Source organism: Alligator mississippiensis, chromosome 4 (assembly GCF_030867095.1).
Source record: "Alligator mississippiensis isolate rAllMis1 chromosome 4, rAllMis1, whole genome shotgun sequence".
Taxonomy (NCBI): Eukaryota; Metazoa; Chordata; order Crocodylia; family Alligatoridae; genus Alligator; species Alligator mississippiensis.
In genome coordinates, this window is record NC_081827.1 from 97146365 (window position 1) to 97169599 (window position 23235).

A 23235-nucleotide genomic window follows, 5' to 3' on the forward strand; every position below is an offset into this window, starting at 1 on the left:
TATTTGCTCGTTAGGTTTGTAAGTAAAGGACTGTCCTGCTGGATGTAGCTAGTGTCTGGAAACACCAAGCCTGTCTCCCCAGAAAAGATAACCCCCACCATCACTACCTCTATCCAGGAACTCTTTCTTCCTGAGGATTGTGGGAGCTGTCCTGCACTTGTCAACATCATGCCCAACAGAGAGGTATGACACAAAAAGCAGCAGGAGGAAAAAAATGACAGCTATGTAGGACTCATGGGAAAGTCACTTTTAATGGTTTATTGCCAGTGTTACAAAGGTTTGACACAAGGTCAGACAGGCAGGAACCACACCAGAGGTTTCAAAACACAAACACTTCTAGGTTTTAGTTTATTTCCAAAAGAATCAGAAAGTCTGTCTTGGCCACACCGACTGTATGTTCCAGGGAGACACCTGGGAGGGGCAGCTGCCTCTGACCCGTGGGTGCTGTGCTCTGCAGGCAGTGGCTGGAGTGCAGATGTGCACCCATTGACATCCACTCTGTGCACAAAACAGCCATGAGGAGTCCCAGGGGCTAGTCCAGGACTCGGGGCAGGCCCCATAGACTGTAAGGAGGAAGGAGTAATTCCTTGTGGACCCTAATGTGTTTGTCTTCAGGGGTTATGGGCATATGATGGCATGGATGAGCTGGTTAAAATATCCCTTCCTCCTTCAGCCATTCTTGCCCTCTATGACATTTCTCTCACATGCATGTGCATGCCTACATACACTCACAGTGTATAAAACCAATCACGTGTCCTCTCCAGAGGCTGTCAGTCCCTTGCATGAATCCTTCAGACAGGCCAAATCCCACTCACAGCAACGCCAGTAGGAGTTCTGCCATTGACTTCAGTGGCAGAGTCGCATCTTACTAACAGCCTGCGGCCTTGGAACAGCATGGCTTCAGGAGTAGGATAGCAAGGTTGTGGCTCCCTGGAAACTCACAGGGCTCCTCATGTTGCTCACTGGGGTGTAGCTGGCAGAACAGCACATGGTAGAGCCTGAGCCCACTCAGGAAAGGCAGCAGCAAGGAGCTGGCACACCAAGCTTGCTGGGCCTATGTCCCCAGGAAGGCTCTCCATCCTCCATTTATTTGAGCCAGTCTCCAGGGTATCTAGGCACTAAATAGGCATCCTTATAGCTTCCATATAGTCTTGACAGGATGGCATAGCCCCCCCCATCACCACCAGTTCATGGCTGAGCCCATGTTCCAGTGGTAACAAGAGAAGCCAGAGTGGAAAACACTGCCCTATTTTTAAACATAAAACAGACGCACAACATTTTTCTGCCCCTCCCTTTTCACAGGCCCAGGCTCTCACTGTCAGTTTCTAGAGTGCACAGCCCCTCAGCTTCCACAGAGAGGGCAGCATGTCGCTTGGCAAACTTGACCTAGCTCCCACCACCCATGAGTGTTGCTGTGTGAGAACAGCTTCCACACAGTGCCAGCTGCCTAACCCTTAGGACCATCACGGGGCTTAGGAGATGAAACCACAGTTTTGCAGTCTTCAAAGGATTCTCAGAGCTGCAGATCCTGGCTAGACCCCTGGCAGCCTAGAATGTGCCCACCAATGCCATGAAAAGTCATGCCAGCCATACTCTGCATAGAACCACTCCCTGCCCTTTGCAAGTTGCTTTGGGAGTCCACCTGGTCAAGACATTTAAGAGAAGACCAAAAATAAAGTTTGTGCTTTAGAAGTGACCCTGTCTACACCGAGGGGATGGGGAGGTGCCTGCATAGACCCACACAACATAACTGGAGGAAGCAGTGAATAAGGAGGCACAGCTAAGCAGTTAAACTCTTACCATGAATTGCATGGCCAGCTACACTACTACCCTAGACTACATACTGCTGCCTACACCCCACTCCATCTCCCTCACTCCCCACCCCGCAGCAAGCTACATAAACTCATACAAAAGGGGATTCTCAAGGGAATTTGGGCTGACAGAGGGGAAGGGGAAGGAAGCCATTGCCCAAAATTCAGGCCAGCTCTGTCTCAGAAAAAGTGCTCGCCACATCTAGTAGCACAGCAGAAGTGCAGTGAGAGAGTCAGCCCCAGGTCTCTGGCCACGCAGCAGCACAGGGCACTAGTTGCTAGTCAATCTTGTGCTTGGCAAAGAAGGATTGTGCAGCATATGGGAAGGAATGGAGGAAACAAGGCCTCACAGGTCATGCTCCATTGCAGAGTCCATGGTGCTGCTATTTGGGTGTTGGCAATTCCTTTGTCAACCATACAGCCCATCCCAGCCCAGGACTGGCACAGGCTTCCCCACCCTGTGACAAGAGTGTGACCTGTGCATGCAGTACATCATGCTACCATAGCAACTACATCAATTAGGTCATAGAAATCCATGAGGTCAGAGAGATGGAGAGCAAGTTGCCACAACAACTAGACACTCAGACAGGAGTGAACCTGCAGTGTTTGTGTGATGCTGGGGGGGCATGGAGACTAGAAGGCACCATTTGGGGCCAGAGGGAACTAAAAAAAGTTTACATTTTGTATTCGCAAACCCTTAATAGATTAAAGCTGCTTTAAGAAAATGAATATGTTTATCCTAAAGCAGGAGAGTTACTGAGTGTGTAGCTCATTAGCACTGGCAGTGGAAGATTAAAAGATGGCATTTGAGCTAGTATTTGGTGAATCTGCAGGACTGGAGCAGGAATCATACTGATGTGCTCCCCAGTACTGATGTACAGTCCTGTTCTAGCTTTCTTCCCAATGCTGCCTGGGTTGGCTCTTTTTCTTGCTCTTCCCCCCTGCCCCTCAAAACAAGCAAAACCTTACAGAAACCTGCACGGTGCTGTTGACCTGTGATACTTTGAAAGGTGCCTGAGTAAGAATGTAAAACCAAACAGCACTTCCAGGGGTTTGTGCACAGTGTTTTACCAAAGGGCAGGGAGAGGCTGAGGGAAAGAGATTTCATGGCCCCACTGGGGAAATGAAGGCACAGAGATTCAGGCCAACATTTTCAAAAGAGCACACACCAAGACACCTAGGACCTGATTTTTAGTGGTTCTGAGCGCCCAAATTGCCAGGTAAATCAGGGGGGCCAAGGTGACCTCCAAAACCTGAAGCATCAAAGAACAGTCAGAGATCTCTTCAGTTGTTATCTAGGGGACCTGCTCAACACCCTGCTGTGAGTCTGTGCAGGATACAGTCCAAGTCTCCTGACCCCCAAACCCCTGCTCTTGGCAGTGAGAGGCTATAAAACTGCTTTAAAAATTAAAACAGTGGGGATTCCCTCCCTATTAATGAGCTACAGCCTGTCCCCGTGACGTGCGGCAGAAGAGAGGATGGTGGCAGAGGGTGTAAACTGCAAAATGATACAATCCACTGTCCCCTACCCCCACATACACACAGAGCCACATGATATCTCTTGCCTCTGCCCAGCTCTGCAGACAGAGGTGATGTCCACCTGGGGGGGTGGCATGCCCAGAGCCCATGGGGCATGGCTGTCCACTCTGCAGCAGTGCTGAGTGCATGGGAAGGCCATGTCAAATGACTTGGAGGAGGTGAGGTGCCCCGCATTTTTCCACTCCCCGCTTTCTCCCTGCCCACACACCTGTCTTCAGGAATGGGGATAAAACCAGTATGTGTTGAAGGTCTTGGTGTGATGATTGCAGGACTCCGTACAAGCGGATTCATCAGACACCTGACTAGATCTCTTACGCATACACCATGATCCAGAGGATCAATGGTTGCCTACCTTCAGGGGCAATCCCAGACCTCACAGATGTAGTTGTCAATCAAAGTGCTTGTTCAAGATCATTTGGGGCTGGAACTGCCTCTCAAAGGAAGAGTGCCTCCAGACATAGTCACACCATCCCTTTGCTCCCCTCAGCCCCTTCTTCAGTTCACAAGGGAGTCAGTGCGGGGAGCTGGACCCTGGGCTGTCCTGGCACCTGACATCAGGAAGGGGATGGAGAATTTGGAGCTAATTGAGGAAATCAGGCTTTGGGCAGGGTGGGGAGTCCACACTGGGTCTGGATAGTGTGGGCAGTGCGATAAAGAAAGAACCGTTGCCAGCCCCTGCTGTGTGCACCTTCTCCCTACCACCAAAGTAAAAAAGGAGTCTTCTGTCTGCATCCCTGATCAGAGACCGTAAGAGCTTGTGCTACGTAAGAGAAAGTGGAATCCACCCTATCAGCAGCTCTGCCTTCCCCTCCCCCCTCGAACAACACAATTACAAAGAAAAATGTAATCTTATAAAAGACACAGAATGTATACATCTACATGCCACTTGGCAGACAAGAAACGTGATCCCGGCCCATCCTCCTCTACCCCAGCTGTGCCAGACTGTCTCCCACACACCCAGGCACACACATCCAACCCTGCCTATAGGCCGAGCCAGCCCATAGACCCCACAAGAACCTAGGAGCCAATGATTTGGCCAGACCATGTCTCATGCTTTGTGTGGGGGGCCAGGTTGGTGAGCACCACTTCCACAGCCTGAAACTTCTGGTTCTTGGGCGGAATGGGGCAGATTTTGTACGTGACCTCATCTCCTTCCATTGGGACATACTCCCCCTCAATGCTGGAAGAGACAAAGAAAGAGACAGGACAAATCATTAGGGGCACAACTATGATCAGAGCCATGATAGAGCTAGTGAGGTCACCAGGCACAACATAGGATGCTCTCAAGGGGTCCCTGTGTGAGCCCTGCTATCAGCAACGTACACTGGGCACCATCCTTTCTGTAGAACTGTGCAGGACTTCTCCTCCCACCACCCAGCTACAAGATGACAGCGTGCCCAAGTCCCACTATCTGGGGTCCTTTAAGGGAAAGGGGAGGGAGCCAAACTCCTGCCTGTGAGACAAAGCTTTCAAAGAGACTTGTTATATGCAATGGAGTTGGCTTTTATTGAGACTATACTTGCTTTTCTTCCCAAACAAAGAGCTGGCACAGAGGGAGGAGTGTGTGGCAGACTGCTGAGCCCTGATCAGAAAGTTGACTGTTCCTTGCATTTTCCCATCCCAGCCTTTCCAATGCCAGATTAGTGCCATTTGGAGCTAATTTGTTTATATTCACCACTGAACTTTGAGGGAAGGAGCACCCAGAGTCCATGGACATCCACTGGGATTTGGCTCCTACTTCCATTAGTGAATATGTTTGCTATGGTGGAACACTGCATTGGCCACACCTGAGGAGGCTTTATCCACAGAGGCGCAATATGGTCAGCAGGCTAAGTGGTTTTCACCCTTTTTTCATTTGTGGAACCCTAAAAAATTTCAAATGGAGGGCGGACCTTTTTGAATTATAAGTGTGGGTATTCACATATTTTTGATTGATCATAGTCAACTTTTGAGGACCCCTCAGACAGTCTGCAGCCTATGAGGTCCACAGCTAGTATGTTGAAAACCTGTGGGCTAAGTGCATGTACTGTAGCTCCAGCCTTGATAAACCATCTCCAGAAAAGGAATGGAAGGCATAAAAGAAGGGAGCCTACCCCAGGGATTTTATTCAGCCCCCTGCCTCCATAATAAACCTGATAAACCCTTTCACCCCAGTTTATTCCAGTTATCAGGGCAAGAGGAGGTGATAAGAAACTGGTCTGAGACTCTGCCCATCCTTCCTTACCACCACAAACGCCCATTCTCATCTCTTATGGGCCACCAAAGAGCCATCAAATGAGAACAATTTCTGGCCATTACCATCCTGGGGTTAAATGACACTTATCATACTTGAGTTAAAGGTCCATCCCATTTTATCTCCCAACTCCTTGAACCAGCAGGGGGTGAAAGTCTACATATTCCATTCCCCATGAGACTCACTCAGACACATGTACGAATATGTCCTCTGTGCCATTCTCTGGGGTGATGAAACCATGGCCCTGGGAGCGTGAGAACTGCTTACAGACACCCTTGAAGACAGGACCAGCTGAGGCACGAGCCGTCCTACAGAAGGGAAGAGGAGGGGGGAAAAAGATTAAATACTCTCATATTTGACTCCACATGAGGCATCATTTGACAGTATCACTTAAGGGATGTACTTGTGGCAATACAGGAGGAGGAAGAGGGAAAGGCTGAGTCAAAACCAGATCATCTGATAAAAACAAAAGCTTCCTCCCCATCAAGGGAGCAGGCAGGAGAAGGGCTAAGGGCTCCTCCACAGTAGGGGTAGCCAACTTGTGGCACAGGCAGTCTTTGTGTGCAACATGTGGCAGATTAGGGAGGGAGCAGGGAGCAAAGCAGTAGATAGGGCAGGGAGCAGAAAACAGAGCAGCAAATCGCCATGGGAAGGGGATCGGAGTGGCACTTGGACAGGATGCAGGGATTACCCTGCGGTATCCCTGCCAAAAACCTTGACCCCACTCTGTTAGACCAGCAATACTCATGCTGGGCAGATTCAAATCCATGTTTAAAAATTTCTTAGCTTCACAAATTATTTCCTTCCTCCTACCATCCTACCTGGTCCCCTCCCTTTCATTCAAAGAGGCAGTTGTTTCCAATTGAAAATGAATGGCAGGTACGTTTAGCTCCCAAACATCTCATTACTTCACTATTCAAAGGAAATAGTGAAGTAACAGAAGCAGGACTCTGGGATGCATCTGAACCTATAGGAGTGCTCCCCCCACCCACAACTGAGCAGAAATGGGAGCTGCTCCTGAGGGCTTGTTTCCTCTGCTAAAAAATAGCTGTGTTTTTACTTTAACTAACATTCATGGACTATCCTTTGGTAAGAACACGGTGAAGACCAGACACTTTAATTTTATCATGAGGTAAACTAGCTGGATTCAGGCCTATGCCCTGACCTTGACCTCTTCTTGTGATAAAACTAAAGTGCCCGTTCTTTGCAATGTATTTATCTTGGCATAGCTCATGCATCACAGTGATCCTAAGGTAAAAATGGACTTTTCAGCAGTGAATACAAAATCATGACCACTGGTGAGCAGGACAGCGGGGAGGTCCAAGCTTCACTGCTAGCAAGCTGCTTAAGATTGGTCCATCAGTGGATACTCAGAAGTTATGGTGCTGTTTCAGTGGGGCTTCTTCTAGGGCTTTCCGCCTGGGTTGTAGCTGCCTCAAAGAAGCTGAGTGTATGGTTATGTCCCCTGGGCACAACACAGGGAGCTGAGGCTGCCAGACGGGTCTGGTGTAGCAGGAGAAGAGATGACATGAATTATAGGCTGTGCAAACTATATATGAATTGCATGCCACAATTTAAAGTGCTTGGATAACCTATAATGAATGATGTAAGCAGGAATCGTTTATGTATTGCTATACTGTAAGAGCACACACTTATGCAAAGACCCACTGACCTCACTTTCCCAGAAGCCTCTACTGCTATTTGCAATGTAGGAACAAGGAAACGGGAGTGCTGGCTGAACTTTTGATCCCTGTTAGTGTATGTATGCTAAGTGCCCAGGGACAGCCGGTGCCGTCCCAGTTAGGAATGTCCAGGCAATGGTGGGCCAGGTACATGGCAGAGATAAAGGAGTTGCCCTGTCCAAGAACCTAAGCTTTCTCAGAAAGTTAAGTCTTCTCTGGTACCAGAGGATAAAATTGGACTGGTTCTCAGAGATCCGGGGAGCAAAGGAGTTTCCTGAAATTTCTAGCTTTTTGCCTAGCAAACACCTCCTTTACAAGAGGTAGACCCTTGAATATAGACTGAACAACGAAGGAAAACAGCCTTCTGACACATCGCTACAGTGCTTTGTAACTGCAGCGGTATTTGGAAAGAAAGTTAGGTAAGAAATATATACCATTCCTATACTCCTTTCCTTTTCCTAAAGTGCTGAACTTCTGGTGCTGTGCTCATAAACTCTGTAAAGTCCATTTGGGTCGTCTATGAACTTTCTCCTAATCATTTAACTCGGGGGGACGAGACACTTGACCTTTCTGGCAGGTGTGCCCCGAATTAACCCTGCGCCTTCCCTGATGCCACTCTACTGCCCAATCTACTGCTCTTTCTGCTCCCTACTTTGTTCTCTCTGCCCAATCTCTTGGTCTGCTTTCTTCTTCCTGCCTGATCTGCTGCTGTGCTGCCTGTCCTCGTCCTGGTCTGCCACATGTCACACAGAGACTACCCCTGTACCGGAGACCATTAACACATACAAACACAACATGTGCCCTCACGGCCTAGAGGTTGAGTGCCAGTTTACACATAAGCTGTTTTTCCATCCATGCCCACAGTGCACATGCAAAACTCCATGTGTGGAGAGCCCATGGCACCAATGCTTTGCTGTCATCAGAGTAGAGTAGCAGATGAAATCTCTCCCACTTTCCACCACAACAGAACAGTTCACAGGGCTTATGCTTGAGTCTAACACACAGCAACCCCCATCCCACAGCAACACGAGGCAACTACTTACGCAGAGTATGTTCTGGTTCTCTTGGTGGGGAGAGGGCTGGGCAAGTCCCGAAGAAGGAGATTGCCCCGCTCCCAGATCCGGCTTCCCTCCCGTTGAAATGGAAAAGTAGGCCAAACAGGCGACTTTGGCGAGTGGAGTGGTGGTACTGTTGGTGGGGTGGTGGAGTCAGATGACATGGTGTGGTTGACAGGCTTCTCCGACTCGTGGAGGGAAGAGGTGATGACAGGAAACAGAAGACAGAGACTCAAAGTCTTTCAGCTCTTACTTCAACCTACAGAAGAAAAAGAGAGGGATAACGTACAGGGTGCGACTGCAAGGCAAAAAGGGCTATCCTCTCCTTCTGGACAGAGATTGGAAGGGGAGAAACTGGGGGAAAACTTGATGCCGCAATAGCGGTGTTGGCAAAGTGGTAGGAAGTGGGACAGGAGAGGTCCCAAAGGCCCAGCATAGCGTTACAGCATGGAAGCTCATTCTGAAATGAGAGATGGAAAACTCAATGTCCTGACCACTGGTTCTCAGAAAAGATCTCTTGTGGTAGCTGATAAAAGGACTCATGCTGTCAAGCAAGTGGACCTCATCCAAGAATTGATGGTAGAAAGAGTTCCAAAAACTCTTCATATGACTCAGCTGCATTGACGTAGCTGCCATCTTAAATGATCTGTTATCTCCTAGTCCTTTTAGTGCTGACAGAGCAGTTTGAGTGACACAGCCCTTGGCATCTCTGCTTGAAGGAACCTCCAGATTCTTTTTGTGTAGGGGACAGAGAGGAATATTGCCCTTGCCCATTGCAGCTAGGAAAAATTAATCCTACTGCTCCCATTGAGATTAACAAAAGTTGTGCACTAAATCTTACAGTACAGCCTTGCTTATGGTAACTCCCAGGTGTTAGAGAAATGGGGTGGGATTTTCAGACCCAACTATGTGATTTAGGCCAGTTCTACACAAGAAGCTTTTGCCACTATAGCAGTGATGTTCAGGGGAGTGGTTTATTGTGACATTTCAATATCAGCAAAGGCCTTAGAGCTATAAAAGAGCTTATATCAGATCTGCTTATTTCACTTGCTGAGCCAGTATAAGCTGTACTGGCAAGAGATAACTCTGTCAAACCTTTTCCAATATAAGCTTTCCTAAAGGGCTACAACTCTCATTGACCTTCAGTAGGCACTGAGATTATGCAGGCACTTAAAATGGTTGGGATTTTCAAGTCCCATAAATGGTTGCAAGAGGTTAATATTTTGTAGATTATAATTACTTGTTGGTAATTCTTGTGGAAAAGCTCAATATCTGTGAAGAGCGTATGCAGTCTCTCCCCTACTTACAAGAATTCCTCCTAATAGCACGCACTTGTGATCTCCGGCTGGAGTTGTGTTTCTATATTTTTTATTTTATACACAGAAAGAGAGACAGAATAAGTTATAAGGCACGGAGATTGTCTTTGTTATGTGCCTTCAGACTAGAGCATCTAGCACAATTAGGCTTTTTAAAAGCAAGGCATAGGCAATCTTGTGGGTAAAGTAAGCATTCAAGTCAGGACAGAATCTAAAAATCAGTCAGAAGCTAAAAGAAGAGGATCTGAGGCAAAAACCAAGCCATAGTCCGAGGTCCAGGGACAGTGTCAGACACCAGTTGCCAGTGAATCTAGGATGCTGGAGCAGGAGTAGGAACAGAAACTGTGGGAGGACAGAGGAAATAGAAAAGTCTGTTAAAACAGTGCAGGAAAGAGGTGGAGATGACAATTAAGTCAATGTCCAAGCTGGTTTATAAGAGAAAGGAGAAATCCAAGATAGCAGGCTGAAATGGAGACAAGTCTATTCAGTAATTAGCTTTCATTTCCCTTTGGCTGATTTTGATTTGGCCCATTATACAGTTCTGGATGTTTATATGTAAAAATAACCTTACACAGGGGGCTGGAGAGAGTGGGGGAGGATTCATTTCTTCCCAGAGGTGAAACCTTTCTGTATGCCAGTTTGACACGGTCATATGAATTACTGTAGCTCCCACAGGTCCCCGCAGGGACTGGGGTCCCCTGCACCAGGCACCACATTTAACATCATTAAGGAATTCCTTCCTCCCCACCATGGCAAGGCATGCCCACATAGGCACCATCTGCTCCCTCTCTCCACGCAGCCTCAGACTCGCCCTCTGCATCGCTGCACTGCCCTGGCCCTGAGGCAGGAAGCAGCAGCTGGTGGATGGAGGGAGAACCCAGAGACCAGGGCTGCTATTGCAGCCAGAGCAATGAGAGAAGGAGCAGTGGCTGGGTGAGAGCCTGGGGCCACCAGTTGGACAGCCCTGTTATAAAGGAGCCCCTTGAATGTGTCTAAGAAACCAGAGGATGCCACCAGGTGAAACTTCAGTCAGAGATATGCATGGACAAGGGAAAGGCAGGCAGCCTGCAGTTGCCCAGTTTTCCCCTGGTCAGCATCTCCTTCCTGGTCTGTTAGAAAGACACTTTGGGCCAGGTGACTGATTCAGGAACCGAGCTCAGATCTCCCCAAACCTCAACCCAATGCCTGAACCTCCAGGTAAATCTTCCTCTTCTACTAGTTACCTACTCAGACACCTCCCACTTAGAAAAAGGCTTGAGGAAAGGGACATTCCTACAGATCCAGCAATAGAAACTCAATTTTTTTTGCGTTGGGATTTACATTGTATAAGAGACAAACAGGCCACAGAATGACTTTTCTCCAGAACCTCCTTGCCAATTGGGCACCATAATGCGTTCAACAAGATGAAGATGCATTTCAGCTTTTAAAGCAAATCACTGGGGCTGACTGCTTTTTCCCAGGTGGTGCTCATCCCAGGACCCTGCACACCAGGGCAGATTTTACAGACTGGCTCAACACCCACCAGAGGTTTCCTTTTGGAAGCACAGCATTGAAACTTTCCAGAAGTTATACAGCCCCCCTTCCTCACATAACAGAATTGGTCAGCCCCTCTCCCTCCTTTTCTCTCATGGAGGTTTCAGTGTAGGTGGCTCTGAGCTTCTCTCTCCCTGGAGTTGTCATGGGTGTCCTCCAAAATTCACCTATGCAATACCGCCAATCCCAAACATTAAAAAAATCAGGAGTCAGGCCCTCAGGAAAAATCACAAGATTGGCAAAACAATCCTAGGATTATTCTTTAAAAAAATAATTAGGATTCTTTTTATGGTGTTTGCCTTGTAGTGACTGAGCCTTTTCGGGCCATATTCTTAGGCTTGGACTGGCCACGACTAGGGTGAACTTGTTTTATGTCGCAAAGCTGGGGCTTTAAGATGGATGCCAAATATTGCAAAACTCACAATTACATTGCAAGAGAGCTGGCAATGCTGCTATATGGCCCAGATCAGATGTTGCTTTTACACTAAAAATGGGAAATCCAGTACAACTATGGACAATCTGCCCTCACTTCAATCACAAATAGAGCCATTATCAGAGTGAGATCTAGTTGCTTATTCAGTTTGAAACCACCAAATGAATGCAATCCCAAATGTTTGAGGGCTTCTTTTTACTATTTGCACGGAAGCCCTGGGTATGATGGTGCAAGAGGAACTAAGAGAGACTTTTTCCTTGTTGATTTCTTTCCCATTGGGTAATTTGGTGGCTTCTGTTTGAGGGCTGGACAGCCTTGCTCCTGTGAGAGCAAGAGTAGCAGCTCTGGACACATCATTGGGGGGGGGGGGGCAGAAATTGTTCTGTTTGTAAACTGTGTTCATTTTAATGCATTGCAAATCCACCACTCTTCCTCAAGAGTAGGGGTCTTCTGTCTTCCCTTCTCCACCCACCATGATCCATTAGTATGCAGGACCTGGGTGGATGAGTTTGGGAAACCAGGCCCTGAAAAGACAGCCTAGTTTGATACTCCCACCCCCGGCACCATTTGCAATGAAAGCAACTACCTCCTGCCAGGCTATTTTAATATCCCAGGAAATCCTGAGATGTTCAATTTATTTCCAAACTTGTCCCTGCCTCCCAAGGAAGAGTCTTCTCGGCGCGCAGATGAAAAGGGGGTCACCTTGGCCCTGAAAATAGAAAGTACCAAGGACACTAGCAATATTTTCTAGATCAGTCCAAGCATCAGGAGGCAAAGCAGCAGAGAAAGGAGCAGATCCCTGCACCCCTCTTGCCTCATTTGTTTTCTCTCCAAGCAGGTCTCTCTCTCTCAACCCAAAGCACCGCCAGAATGCATCCTGGCTCTGCCCCAGCTGAAGTTTGCCTCTGTGCCTGAACCACTGCCCACCCCAGCCACAGCAATGATCACTTCTGATCCCCAGAAAACTTCTACTAAGTTTCCACCGATCCAAAGTGCTAAGGCTGTGCTGCTGCTAACAGACAGCAGAGCTTATCCCTTAGCTCAAGTACAGGGGCTCTGCATTTGAGAGCAGGATGCTCAATGTTCTCTTCTCCCACTGCCCACAGAGCTCAGAGAAGCCATGCTGTGCAGCAGGGGGACCAGTGTAACACCTCAAGCAGCCACAAATTTGCTATTCTGCCCCTTCTCCCATCTGCTACAAAATTAGCCTTGTTCCTACTTTCTTCTACTCCCTTCTCACAGTAACTAGTCTGGGATCCTCTTTTGCCATGAAAAGTGATATTGTGTGGACAAAGAAGCACTATAGGTGTCTGGGTCCTCCAGTGAACTGACTGCCAGAACTGGGTAAGCATCATGGTCTGGGCCATCTACACAGCAGTTACCGATACTGGGTGATAGTATTGAGGTTGTTACGATGGAAACTGCTTGCTCACAGAATGCCTCTCTGTACCACTTCTGCTGACAAGTCCGATAGCACGTACCCACCAGATGAGGGACAACGGAGAGTATTTAACCTTAGCAACTGTATTTCGACAGGATGATTAGTATGCTACGGAGGTTGACTGGAGCTGGGAAAAGCTGCTTCCTTCAGCTTGTTTGCAGGGGGCTGGTTAAGTGGAAGTTTACCAGAGGCAAAACAAAGAAGCTTGGTGCTGGGAGGGGAGCATATAAGCAAAGGAAGCCTCACAGGAAGCTTTAGACAGAAGAGGTGAACAGATTTTGCTTGATTTTGGGGCAGGAAATCTAGGTTAGCTACAGGCCCAGCCTAGGCCAGTGCACGTAAGCCTAGGTAAAAGAATTTATGGTTCAAGAGACAAGCAAGGGAAAGAGTCCTGGACAACCCCAGAGGACTCCCAAGCCCAATTCAAAGAATGCTCTGGAGAAGTGAGGATCCTGAGGCAGGGAAATGCACAATGGGTCCACAGCTGTTGTCTAGAGAGGCGTAACTCATGCCAAAATGTAAGGTGTTCCGCGACACGGTCTGGGCGTGTTTGGTTGTCCCTGTCACACACCCCTGAAAACCTAAACTGTAGCCCAGAGTACCCACAGTTCTGACGGTGCGTTTGAGCTGGACTGTGGGTTTGTACCTTGAGGGTGTGACCCATCCCAGGGACAGTGCCTGGGCTCTGTTCAGACTCACAATGTACTATATATGGGCCCACAGGCTTGGGACCCGAAACGATGGCCTAGAAAGTGTCCAAATGGGGAAACCCAACCACATCTGTGAACATAATTTCTTGCAGCAATGCTCTGTAGATTGCAACACATCCCTCTGACTCCCCTGTCAGGCACAGGGGCCCGCTTCCCTCTTCATTCTTTCAGAAATTAAGTACTTGTCCTTTCCACCCTGCAGCTAAAGGACGCATGCTTAGATAGGAGCCCCAAGGACACACTGGTTCTGAAACTGACTCAGGCCTGGTAATCACTGCTGAGTTTGGACCCATGGTCTGACTAAGACAGTGAGTATATAGATGCATGCCTAGGGTCCCAGCTCCTGGAGTCATGTGATGACATCAGAAGATCAGCTATCATTTAAGAAGCATCTATCTTGTGAATACTACTGGCTTGAAAACATAATCCCAAGTGTACTGATGTTAGAGTCTACAGACAGCCTGAAACAATAGCTCCAGGGGTGGATCCAGAGGAGGTGCAGTGGTACAATCACCCTCCCCAACCCTCGCCCTGCCCCTTTGAGTCCTGCTGCCCCCAAAGTTTAAAACCAGCTGCCTGCCTGGCAGGGGCAGCATTTTTAGCCAAGTAGCAGCGAAGGAGTCACTTGACTTCAGGGCTCATTAGCATCTTCCCGATTGCTTCTAAACTCTTCATTCCACAGACATTAACAACACTCTCTCCTTTTTTAATGGTTTGATGTTCTGCTAATCCAGCTAGCCTTTATTCTGCAATCCTGCTGTCTGTGAGCTGCTTCTGGTAATGTAGCTCATATTTCAAACCCCTGTGGACTGTTTTTAACTGTAGCTAAAAACATTAACTCAGGGACTGACATAATGTTATGTGAAGCGTTGGTTGCATGGTAAAGAAGCTCAAGGTGGCTAGATTTTGCTTTATAAATCTGAAAAAGAGATGTCCATCTAATTCTAATGAAATGCAGGACTAATGAAACATCCTTTAGTTCTTTTTTGCCTAGTTGGTTGTGTTTTTTATACATCATATATAACATAGCAAATTAATGCTCATGCCAATGAAGTTATATTTGTTTTTGTGCCCATCTTAAACTGAAGCAGAGACGCCTTCTGAGCAGTTCTATTTTTTCCCCCCAAAGAAAAAATAGCTCCAATAAAAATATTGTTACCAGACCAACGTGAGGTACCTATAAGTGCATGGGGAGAAGGGAAGCAACCAGAACAGGAAGAGCACCTGCTCTGGCTGAGAATAGCAACCTGTGCTGCAGAGCTTTCCACTCTGGGGTCTCTTGTGGCAATTTTCCTAAGTCACTTTGTTCCCATTCTTGTGCCTTGGCACGCTTGGGATCAGCACCTCACAATAATCGGGAGGAGGTGTATTGACAGAGGTGTGTAGACAGCACTGGGCCCACTGCAGAAGGGGATGCAGCCCTTGGAGGGTTGCAGCCCATACAGTGCTGGAGGGTCTTGGCAGAGCTATGCAGGGGGGAGGCACCAGTATTATCAGTCTACAAAAAGGCATTGTTTGCCTGGCCTTCATTAAATCCACCTGCCTGCTCTTCTTATCAACCATTTTAGATGCCTCTGAAGTGGTTTGTCCCTTCTGAAGTGCTGCAGAGCAGCATGTGATCAGCTTTCAGGAAGAAGTGAATGTGTGACCTCATACCTCTGCTGGGAGCCAACAGGCATTTGGGGGTGCTGTACTCTTGTCAATGCACTGTAATGCATCATGATCCAGGGTGCTCCAAACCTCTGCCCACTCCCTCATCTAAAGAGCAGCGTATGAAACCTTTCATTGTATGCCCAGATTTAATGCCATCCAGCCCTGGACAGTGGCAGTGCTGCCTGCCCCGATGATCTTATTGTGAGGCTCATGCTAGAAGGAGTTTTACTCAGAGCCCCAGGTGCTAAGAAGTCTCTGCCTGAGAAGCTCTGCTCTCATTTTGGAAAAAAGTTGGCAGACTTCCTGGTCATGGACAAAGGCTGGGAAATGCAAGGCAAGTATATCTTAAAAGCTCAGAAACTAGGTGGCAAATAAAGAAAATAAATCAGTGTTTATTATTAAAAAAAAAAAAGATACAGACACTTTTTTCAAGCCAGTGTCCTCTTTTTTTTAACCCTTAGGCTGAGCCGTGCTGGAGAAAAGCTAAAGACCAGGTAAAACATGGGCATGGCAGTGCTGGCATCCCTCCCGACACAAACCAGGCCTTGCTCACAATCTGAAGGAAGCCCCTTGAGTGAGATGAGAGCATAGTCCCTAAGCCTGTTTTGGGTGATAATAATTTCTATAGACCCTTTTTTCCAATAGGCAAGAATGGAGCCGGTGGTACTGATGTCTTCCTATGTTGCTAACACCTGTCTTCTAGGAAGCAATCTGGCACCAAGTCCACCACAACCTATGGACGACAAAACAGTCAAGCAAGACAACAGCTCTGAATCACTGCCAAGTCTCTTCTTACCTGAACTAAAAGCCTTGATGTGACAGGCTGTTTCAGAGCAACTCCCTGAGCCACCCACTCCAGAAGGGCAAGGCACAATTTTCTCTAGAGGCAGAGGTGGCGTGTCATGGACAGGGAGTGTTCAGAAGAAAGTGGCAGTGGCCCAAGAAAGCACTTTCCTTCCCACCCCTGAACACCCACAGAAAGCCATTTGCAGGCAGCCAGTACAGCAGTCGAGACAGACTCCCTCCCTGTCTTTCCCTGACACGCTGCTGCATTTGTACAGACAACTCCCAGTCCCCCCCCTACAACCTTTGGTCTCAGGTACGCTTTTGTGTTGCCATGAACTAAGCCTGGAAGCAGGTACAGGGTCTCTAGTATCCAACATCACCTACTGCCCCTTGCCAGGAATTCCTGAGGGCTCTGATCCACAGAGATATTTAGGTGCCCAACACCCACCAATATTAGTTGTGCAAGAAGCAACCCCAGGAGAAGGAGGAAGAGGAGGGGGTTGTCTGAGTAAATCAAGGAGCTCATTTCCCCAAAACCTCCCATAGTAAGTGAGATGTCAGAAATAAACTAACAGCTTCTCTTTAACCCTCGTTCTACATTCCAGCCATGTCCTTGTGATGCCGTTCTCCTAGACTCACAAACATCCCTCCAGAGCCAGGGAGAGGTTGGGGGAGGGAGGGGGAGCATGGAAAAGCAGGCTGGCCTTCCCCTAGGATTTACAGAGATTTCCAAGAAGCAGAAGGACTGTCACAGACAGATAATGCAACAGCAATAAGCTGTAACACCTGGCTGGGGTCATCTGACCTTGGTCCTCTTTGCTGCCAGGGGCAGGGGGTTGGATTCGATGATCCACTGGGTCCCTTCCGACTCTATAATGTATGAATCTATTAAAAAAAACCAAAAACATGCAGGGCTTGGGAGACTCACTCCAGCATATCTGGCTGGCCTTGGAAGAATGGCAGCACTCTCCCATTTTGGCTGTGTCTCTGCCCCCATGTGACCCAAAGTCTAGGTCTGCCTTACAAAGAGCCTGTCCGCTGGTGCCAAAGCACCCATATGTTCACCACGCCATCCCCAGGAGGTCTGTCAACAGGCTTCTCTACCAGCTTTGTCCCTAGACTTAAGATGACACCTTCTCTTTCTTGCCCTGTATCAGGTTTCGAGTTGCAAATCTGAGCCCTCTACCAGCAACAATTTCTCACCTTCTCTACCTGTCAGGCTCCTGCTGGGTCCAGGTAGGGGCTGCCAGGCCTGTTCTCCTCCCTGCAGCAGTGGTGCCTCTCTCCTGTCTGATCCTGTGGCCTAGGGTAGACCCTCCTCCCTTCTATGTCTGCACCTGCCTTGGTTCCTGTATGCAGCACAGAGGAAGGCTCTGGCAGAGGGACAGCTTCCTATCTCTGTGAAACACCCAGTGTGCTGAAAAACAACACAGAAGGCTGAAGGAGAGGAATCTGTGCCAACACCACACATGCACCGCTGCCTATGATGCAGGCAGGAATCACTGCCACCTAACCTGGGAGGAGGCAGGAGGCTCAGAGAGCAGGCCACCAAGGGAGACGTGATCAACACTGATATCCACTCGCCCCCAGCCCCAGGTTCTTACACATGATGTAAAGCCAAGGCCCTGATCACTAAAAGGCCCTAGGATAGGTCTCTGAAGAAGGGCTGCTCGTGAGTGTCCTGGCTACAGTCCAAATTAAACCATTGTGTTCTTTTGGCCTGTCCCAATCTCCTGTTTCTAATTTTCACACATCGCTCCCCCTCCCAAGACAGAGTCAGACTGTCACATGCCTTGACCCCACCCATCCTTCCCCTGGCCTCCCTGTCAGAGGAATAAATCTTCATGCTTATTTAATCCTTTGTCTCCAAAGCCCTGTAAAATGCACCTGACCAAGAGGTGGCTGCATTTCAGTGGTGATACCATAATACCCAAACATTCACCTGGACACACCTTGGGGAGTACTGTAGCATCATCCCCCTGACCCATTTTTGCCAAGTTTGCTTAGACACCAGTATGTGGCTCACCACTAAGAGCTCTTTCTCTCCCTGGTCACCCTTTTGTTGCCTCTACCTCACCCTGCAGGAAGTGATACTAGGCAATGCCCATACTATCACAACTACTTCTATAGTTGCAGAAAGCAATGGTGGAACTAAGCTGCAGCAAAAAGAGAAGCCTTACTGGGGAGGACAGAGAGAAAGAGATAAAAAGCTAATTGCAAAGATGCAAACCTCTGACATAGCAGAGAAAGAAACAGAGAACATTCCTGGCACAAGGACGGGTGCTTTCAATTAGCCACTCCTACCTGTTACTGGCACCCCTTTCATTTGCCAAAGAGACCGTGAAGCTACATCACGCTCCACTTGAATCACTGCGTTGTCACTTTGGGATTCTTCAGTTGTCCCGTGGGGCTGTAAGGCAGAGCCACAGTGATCCAGGCTCTTCCACATGAGCTCTTTGTTCAGGTGTTTAGGCTAGAGGGACATCTTGTGAGAACAGGGGAAAGGGAGGTTAAAAAAAAAGAAAGAGAAGAGAGAGAAAGACGTTCACAGGAAGAGTCCCTCAGGAACCTGGTAGGATGTAACACAGCACTTGGCAGCACCACAGGGCTTTCCATCTTCAAAGCACTCTAGAAATAGGGCTTTGTTAATCCCTCAAGATCAAACTGCCTCACAATAAGAAGCCCATAAGCCTGCTAGCACATCAGCATTAACAGGGGACCGAGAGTATGTGGAGGAGTGGAGCCAGAGGGTCCCTCCCCTGTGTGGTGTTCATAATCCATGCAACCAAGAACTGTACTGACATCCTGTCTGATTTACACCTTCTCGGGGACCCAGTTTTTATCCCCAGTAGATTATGCCTCTGCCTGATGACGCATGCTTTGAGAGCTCAGCCGTAAGTAGAATTTTACTGAAGAATTCATCCTTCTCCACAGCTCAAACCTAAGTTTTCTGCTCTGTGGGCCATTAGGGGCTAGGAGAGCTTTGGGAAAGGGATGAAGACACCTGCAGGTGGGTTGTCTTAGCCTAACATTGCTTTGTACTCTGTGGTCTGTCGCATCTCATTGGGGTCCATCTTGGCATCCATAGACCCTTGAATCCCTGTTGTCCTAGAGGCACCTGCTCTGGTCGTTTGCCAGCAGTAAAAGAGCAATTTTGATGGGCTCCAAAGAGCACCACCTAGTTCGGACTTTCCACAAGCAAAGCCTGTAACACTGGAGGTCCTCTGGAGGAGAACATGTGCCTTGTGGGGAAAGAGCAGGGATGGTCATGTTATATCTTATCTACAAAAACTAATGGATTTCATCACACACCTCTAAATCCACACACCGATCCCGTGAGACCGGTTCAATTCAGTGTTCGAGTTCATTTGGGTGCCTTAATCAGCACTAGAGTACCTCCGGAGAGCAGCCATAACCACAAGAAGAACCTGAGCAGAGAAGAGGCCCTGCCATCATCACCCCCGTGCAATGGAACGACACACCTGTCCTGAAATAAAGCCATGCCTGGTCCGTACCCTCACTCCAGAGGCCTTCAAAGGTCTTAGGACATGGGACAATCTGCTTAAAATGTATAATCAGGTTGGGCAGCACTCATTGTACCACAGGGCACTATGGTTTTTTTACACCGATTGTGACTTGATTCAAATCCCTGCAGCAAACAAAGAGACCGAGGAAATTAAACTTCTAGCAGAGATGGGCTAGGTAGAAGAGCTGCATGCTATCAGCCCCTCCTCTTCCCAAGAAAGATGTTGAGGGGCTCTGAGAAAGCCTATTTCATGCCTTCCTCCCTCTGCCAGTATTCCCCTTCAGAGCCCAGCAATGACATTTCAAGAGATTAAGATCCATATCAAGCAAGATGGAGGAGGCGGCTATGGAGCAGTGCAAGGCACTTTTAACCTATTCCCCACAAGGTACCACACAGCTAGTTATACAGCTCTCTGACTATCAATACCAAGAGCTACCGGTATTTCCTTCACAGGCTCTCTAAGTCTTTATAGGCCTTGGCAACACATACATAGAGTGAAAAGAAATCCAGGTCACTCATGGCACAGCAAAATGTGAACCAGCCCAGCCCTATGAAATGGAGTTGAAACAGTTTTCTTCCAATTCAGCTGCATTCCCCATTGCTGGCAGGCTCTTGGCCTTTCCCTTTGGAGCAGAACAGAAGCTCTATGGCTTTGCTTGGACTGTAGGAGTGGCTGAAGGCTGCGTGTGAAGAGGTCCCGTGGAGCTCTTTTTAATGGGTAGGGTCAGGAGACAGTGTTCTCATTTGAACAGCAAATTCCTTCCCCACTTTCTTTTTTTTTTTTTTCCCTCAAGAAAGTGCTACAGTAGCATGCCAGAACCCTGTAGTAATACAGCAGCATTAGTGGCAGCTAGCTTAGATGCTTTCTATTTTTTTTTCTGTTTTAAAAGAGAACATTCTCAAGCTTAGCTGACAGTAGAAAGTATTCCACAGAAGAATTTGCAAAACCCAGTCCAATTACTGAAGACAGGCTGCAGACACATCAGCTTTCACCCGGAGATCCAAGTGCCCCATTCATCAAGATGAGGCGAAGGGGCTACAATTTATCAAACAAAATCCCTCCCTGACTCACTTTAAAAACAAAACAAACAAACAAAAAAACCCCCAAACCACATTTATTTTGGAGCTGACTGCGACCTCATTTAGCTACACAAGGTCTCCAAATATGGGAAGGATGCCTCTGAAGAGAAAACAATCCCATTTTCCCTTTTCCCCACCTCCCCTCGTTACAGTAGTAAGAGGAAATCCATCAGATGTCATTCAGCCAGGCTGCACTATACATATCTAGTTTGCTTAATCTTCCCTGGTGAACCAGTCCTCAATCCTCTTAATCACCTTTGTTGCTCCTCTTTATATTCCCTCCAATTTGTCAAAACCTTTCAGGCAAGGAGGTGCCCAGGATGCTTCAGGTGAGGTGGCACCAAACATGGTTAAGAGAAGAGGTCTAACATTCTTGATGCCTCTGCACAGCCAGCCCCAAATTGCACTGACTTTAATTAGCTGTCATATCCCAAGCAGCTTCCTTCCATTGACTGACTGCATTTCACATTGTTTCTGCCTCTGCTACATTTTCCAGTGGAATCACACCTAGTTATTTTGTCCCGTTTCTCTCACTTCGGTAGGTCCCAAGTGATTACAACACCTCGCAAATTCCCTTGATGTGCTCTTCACCTCTCTTTCAAATCATTAATAAAGATGAGAGATTTTAAGGAGAGTGGATTTCGGCAACACCCTGCTGGAAACCTCTCTCTCATCTCTCCCCAGCTACTGCATCAAAGCAAAAATAGAGCAAAACTAGAGGCCCCTGGCTTTATTCCCCTCACCCTGGAACCCCTGCCTTTGGCAACAGCATGGCCATAAAAAAGTGAAAGCAGTTCTCAGGCCCATTGCTGGTCTTGAAGAGGCAGGTCCAAGCCCCCTAAAAACCCAAACTGTCTAAATGCAGGAAGATCTCATTCTCTATAAATATATAGAACTAGACACGGAGGATGAGTTTGTCCTGGGAATATTATACCAAATTACATTGTCTCAGTTTTTCTGGTATTCACACCCTGAAGGACAATGAACACCCCATTGCAAGCCCTGGTGCCCAAACATGCCACTCCCAAGGAACAGATTAATTACTCCAATGGTTTGTAACCAGTTTGGCAAATGTAGCAGTTAAATAAAGAGGTTACCATAAACACAGCACCTGCAGTGAGTCACAGACTACACTCACTCTTTCTTTCATTCTCCATGCTCAGAGGAGGATCACAGCTCTGGTGTCTGGCAGGGTTTTATAAATTCTGTCTCTATCCAATGCTAATGAAAGCCTCTTATCCCTCCCTGGTTTGGTTGCAGGGTCAGATAATTAAGAGTTAAATGACATCCCAAACTCTTTAATTTACAGATCCCAGGGGTTAAATGCCTCCTTTCTGAAGCACGCTGCAATAAGATAAATAAACCATTTTGGGGAGTAGAGGCTTAAAGCTTCCCTCCCCACAAGTCTGAGGAGCTCTGGCTGGGCAGCCACATATACAAACAGCACAATTAGGGGCAAAATGTCACCTTTGTAGCTCGTTTATAAAAGCTATCTCAGTTACTGCTCCTGGATTTTGGGGGTGAAGGGTGAGGGAGAGAACAAACATGCCACCAGACCTAAGGGGTTGGGGCTGGACAGAGAGGCCATCATTGAGGCTTGCTTAACCTTTTAAAAATAGATGCAGAATAATAAAATATAAATACACACAATCAGAATACTGGCTGTTCCAAAACCACAGGCTAATGTCTTCACCCACCCTCTTCCTTCCTCCTTTGTAGATTCAACTTGCTGTTTACAAAAATTTATAATTCAGTCAGTCCAAAAGAAAAAAAAAAGCCATGTAAGCATCACTAACACCCTCATTAGTTAATAAGTGAGGTTTTACAAAGCAGGCATGCCTCCTTCCCCACCCTCTGAAAAGGATAGAGCAGGCAGGAGATGTGTCCCAGCTGATCTGAGCTTTCAGTGGTAAAACTGAAGCTCTTTGCCCACAGCAAAATCATGTACACACACACACAATACTGCTGCTTATGGCAATGTGGGGTTTTTTTCCCCTTTTTTTTAGGTTGGTGGGGAAGAAATAGAGCAGAGGAATTAATCCACAGTTAATTTTACACCTTCCCCTCAAAAAAAAAGTCAGCAAATGAACCAGTGTACATTCATGCCTCTAACTACAATATTCCCAGCAATGCCAAATGGGGCATTTCACATCTCTGCCTTCCCTGGCAATTACCAGCTCCCCTCTAGCTGCATTGTGCCAAGCATCAGTGCTTAGGGTGAATGGAGGTTCCTCTGTTACCTGATGGAGAGCAGCAGTCCTCTTCCTTGGACAGCCTAGCTCTGGGTTTGTCCTCAGCACCCCCCTTCTTTCCAAGCTGGGCTGCCCGCTGCCTCCTGATGAATTTAAAATATTTGGTGTGTCTGATGTGCACCCTGAGCTTCACACACACACTCCTTCCTCCTGACGTCAAGATGCTGGGGAGGGGGAAGGCAGAG

General features: G+C 47.7%; 1 protein-coding gene across 2 annotated transcripts; it reads right to left on the reverse strand.

Moving 5' to 3' along the window:
- Window positions 1-232: 232 nt before the first annotated feature.
- CSDC2 (cold shock domain containing C2) lies at window positions 233-23235 on the reverse strand. 2 transcript variants are annotated; one of them, XM_014607507.3, is made up of 4 exons: window positions 23039-23235; window positions 8309-8579; window positions 5769-5891; window positions 233-4530 (listed from the first exon to the last, which is right to left on the reverse strand). In XM_014607507.3, exons 2-4 carry the CDS (start codon window positions 8482-8484, stop codon window positions 4368-4370), a joined length of 462 nt encoding a protein of 153 aa, XP_014462993.1. In that variant the 5' UTR covers window positions 8485-8579; window positions 23039-23235; the 3' UTR covers window positions 233-4367. The 2 variants fall into 2 exon arrangements, with proteins under 2 accessions (XP_014462993.1, XP_006259037.1); XM_006258975.4 differs by lacking the exon at window positions 23039-23235 and adding an exon at window positions 17396-17580.

Coding starts and splice junctions, on each gene's coding strand:
- CSDC2 (XM_014607507.3), bottom strand. CDS start 8,484: ATGTCATCTGACTCCACCACCCCACCAACAGTACCACCACTCCACTCG. Junction 5,892..8,308: donor AGAACCAGAACATACTCTGC/GTAAGTAGTTGC, acceptor TCCCTTCTGTAG/GACGGCTCGTGCCTCAGCTG. Junction 4,531..5,768: donor ATATTCGTACATGTGTCTGA/GTGAGTCTCATG, acceptor TGTCTCTTCCAG/CATTGAGGGGGAGTATGTCC.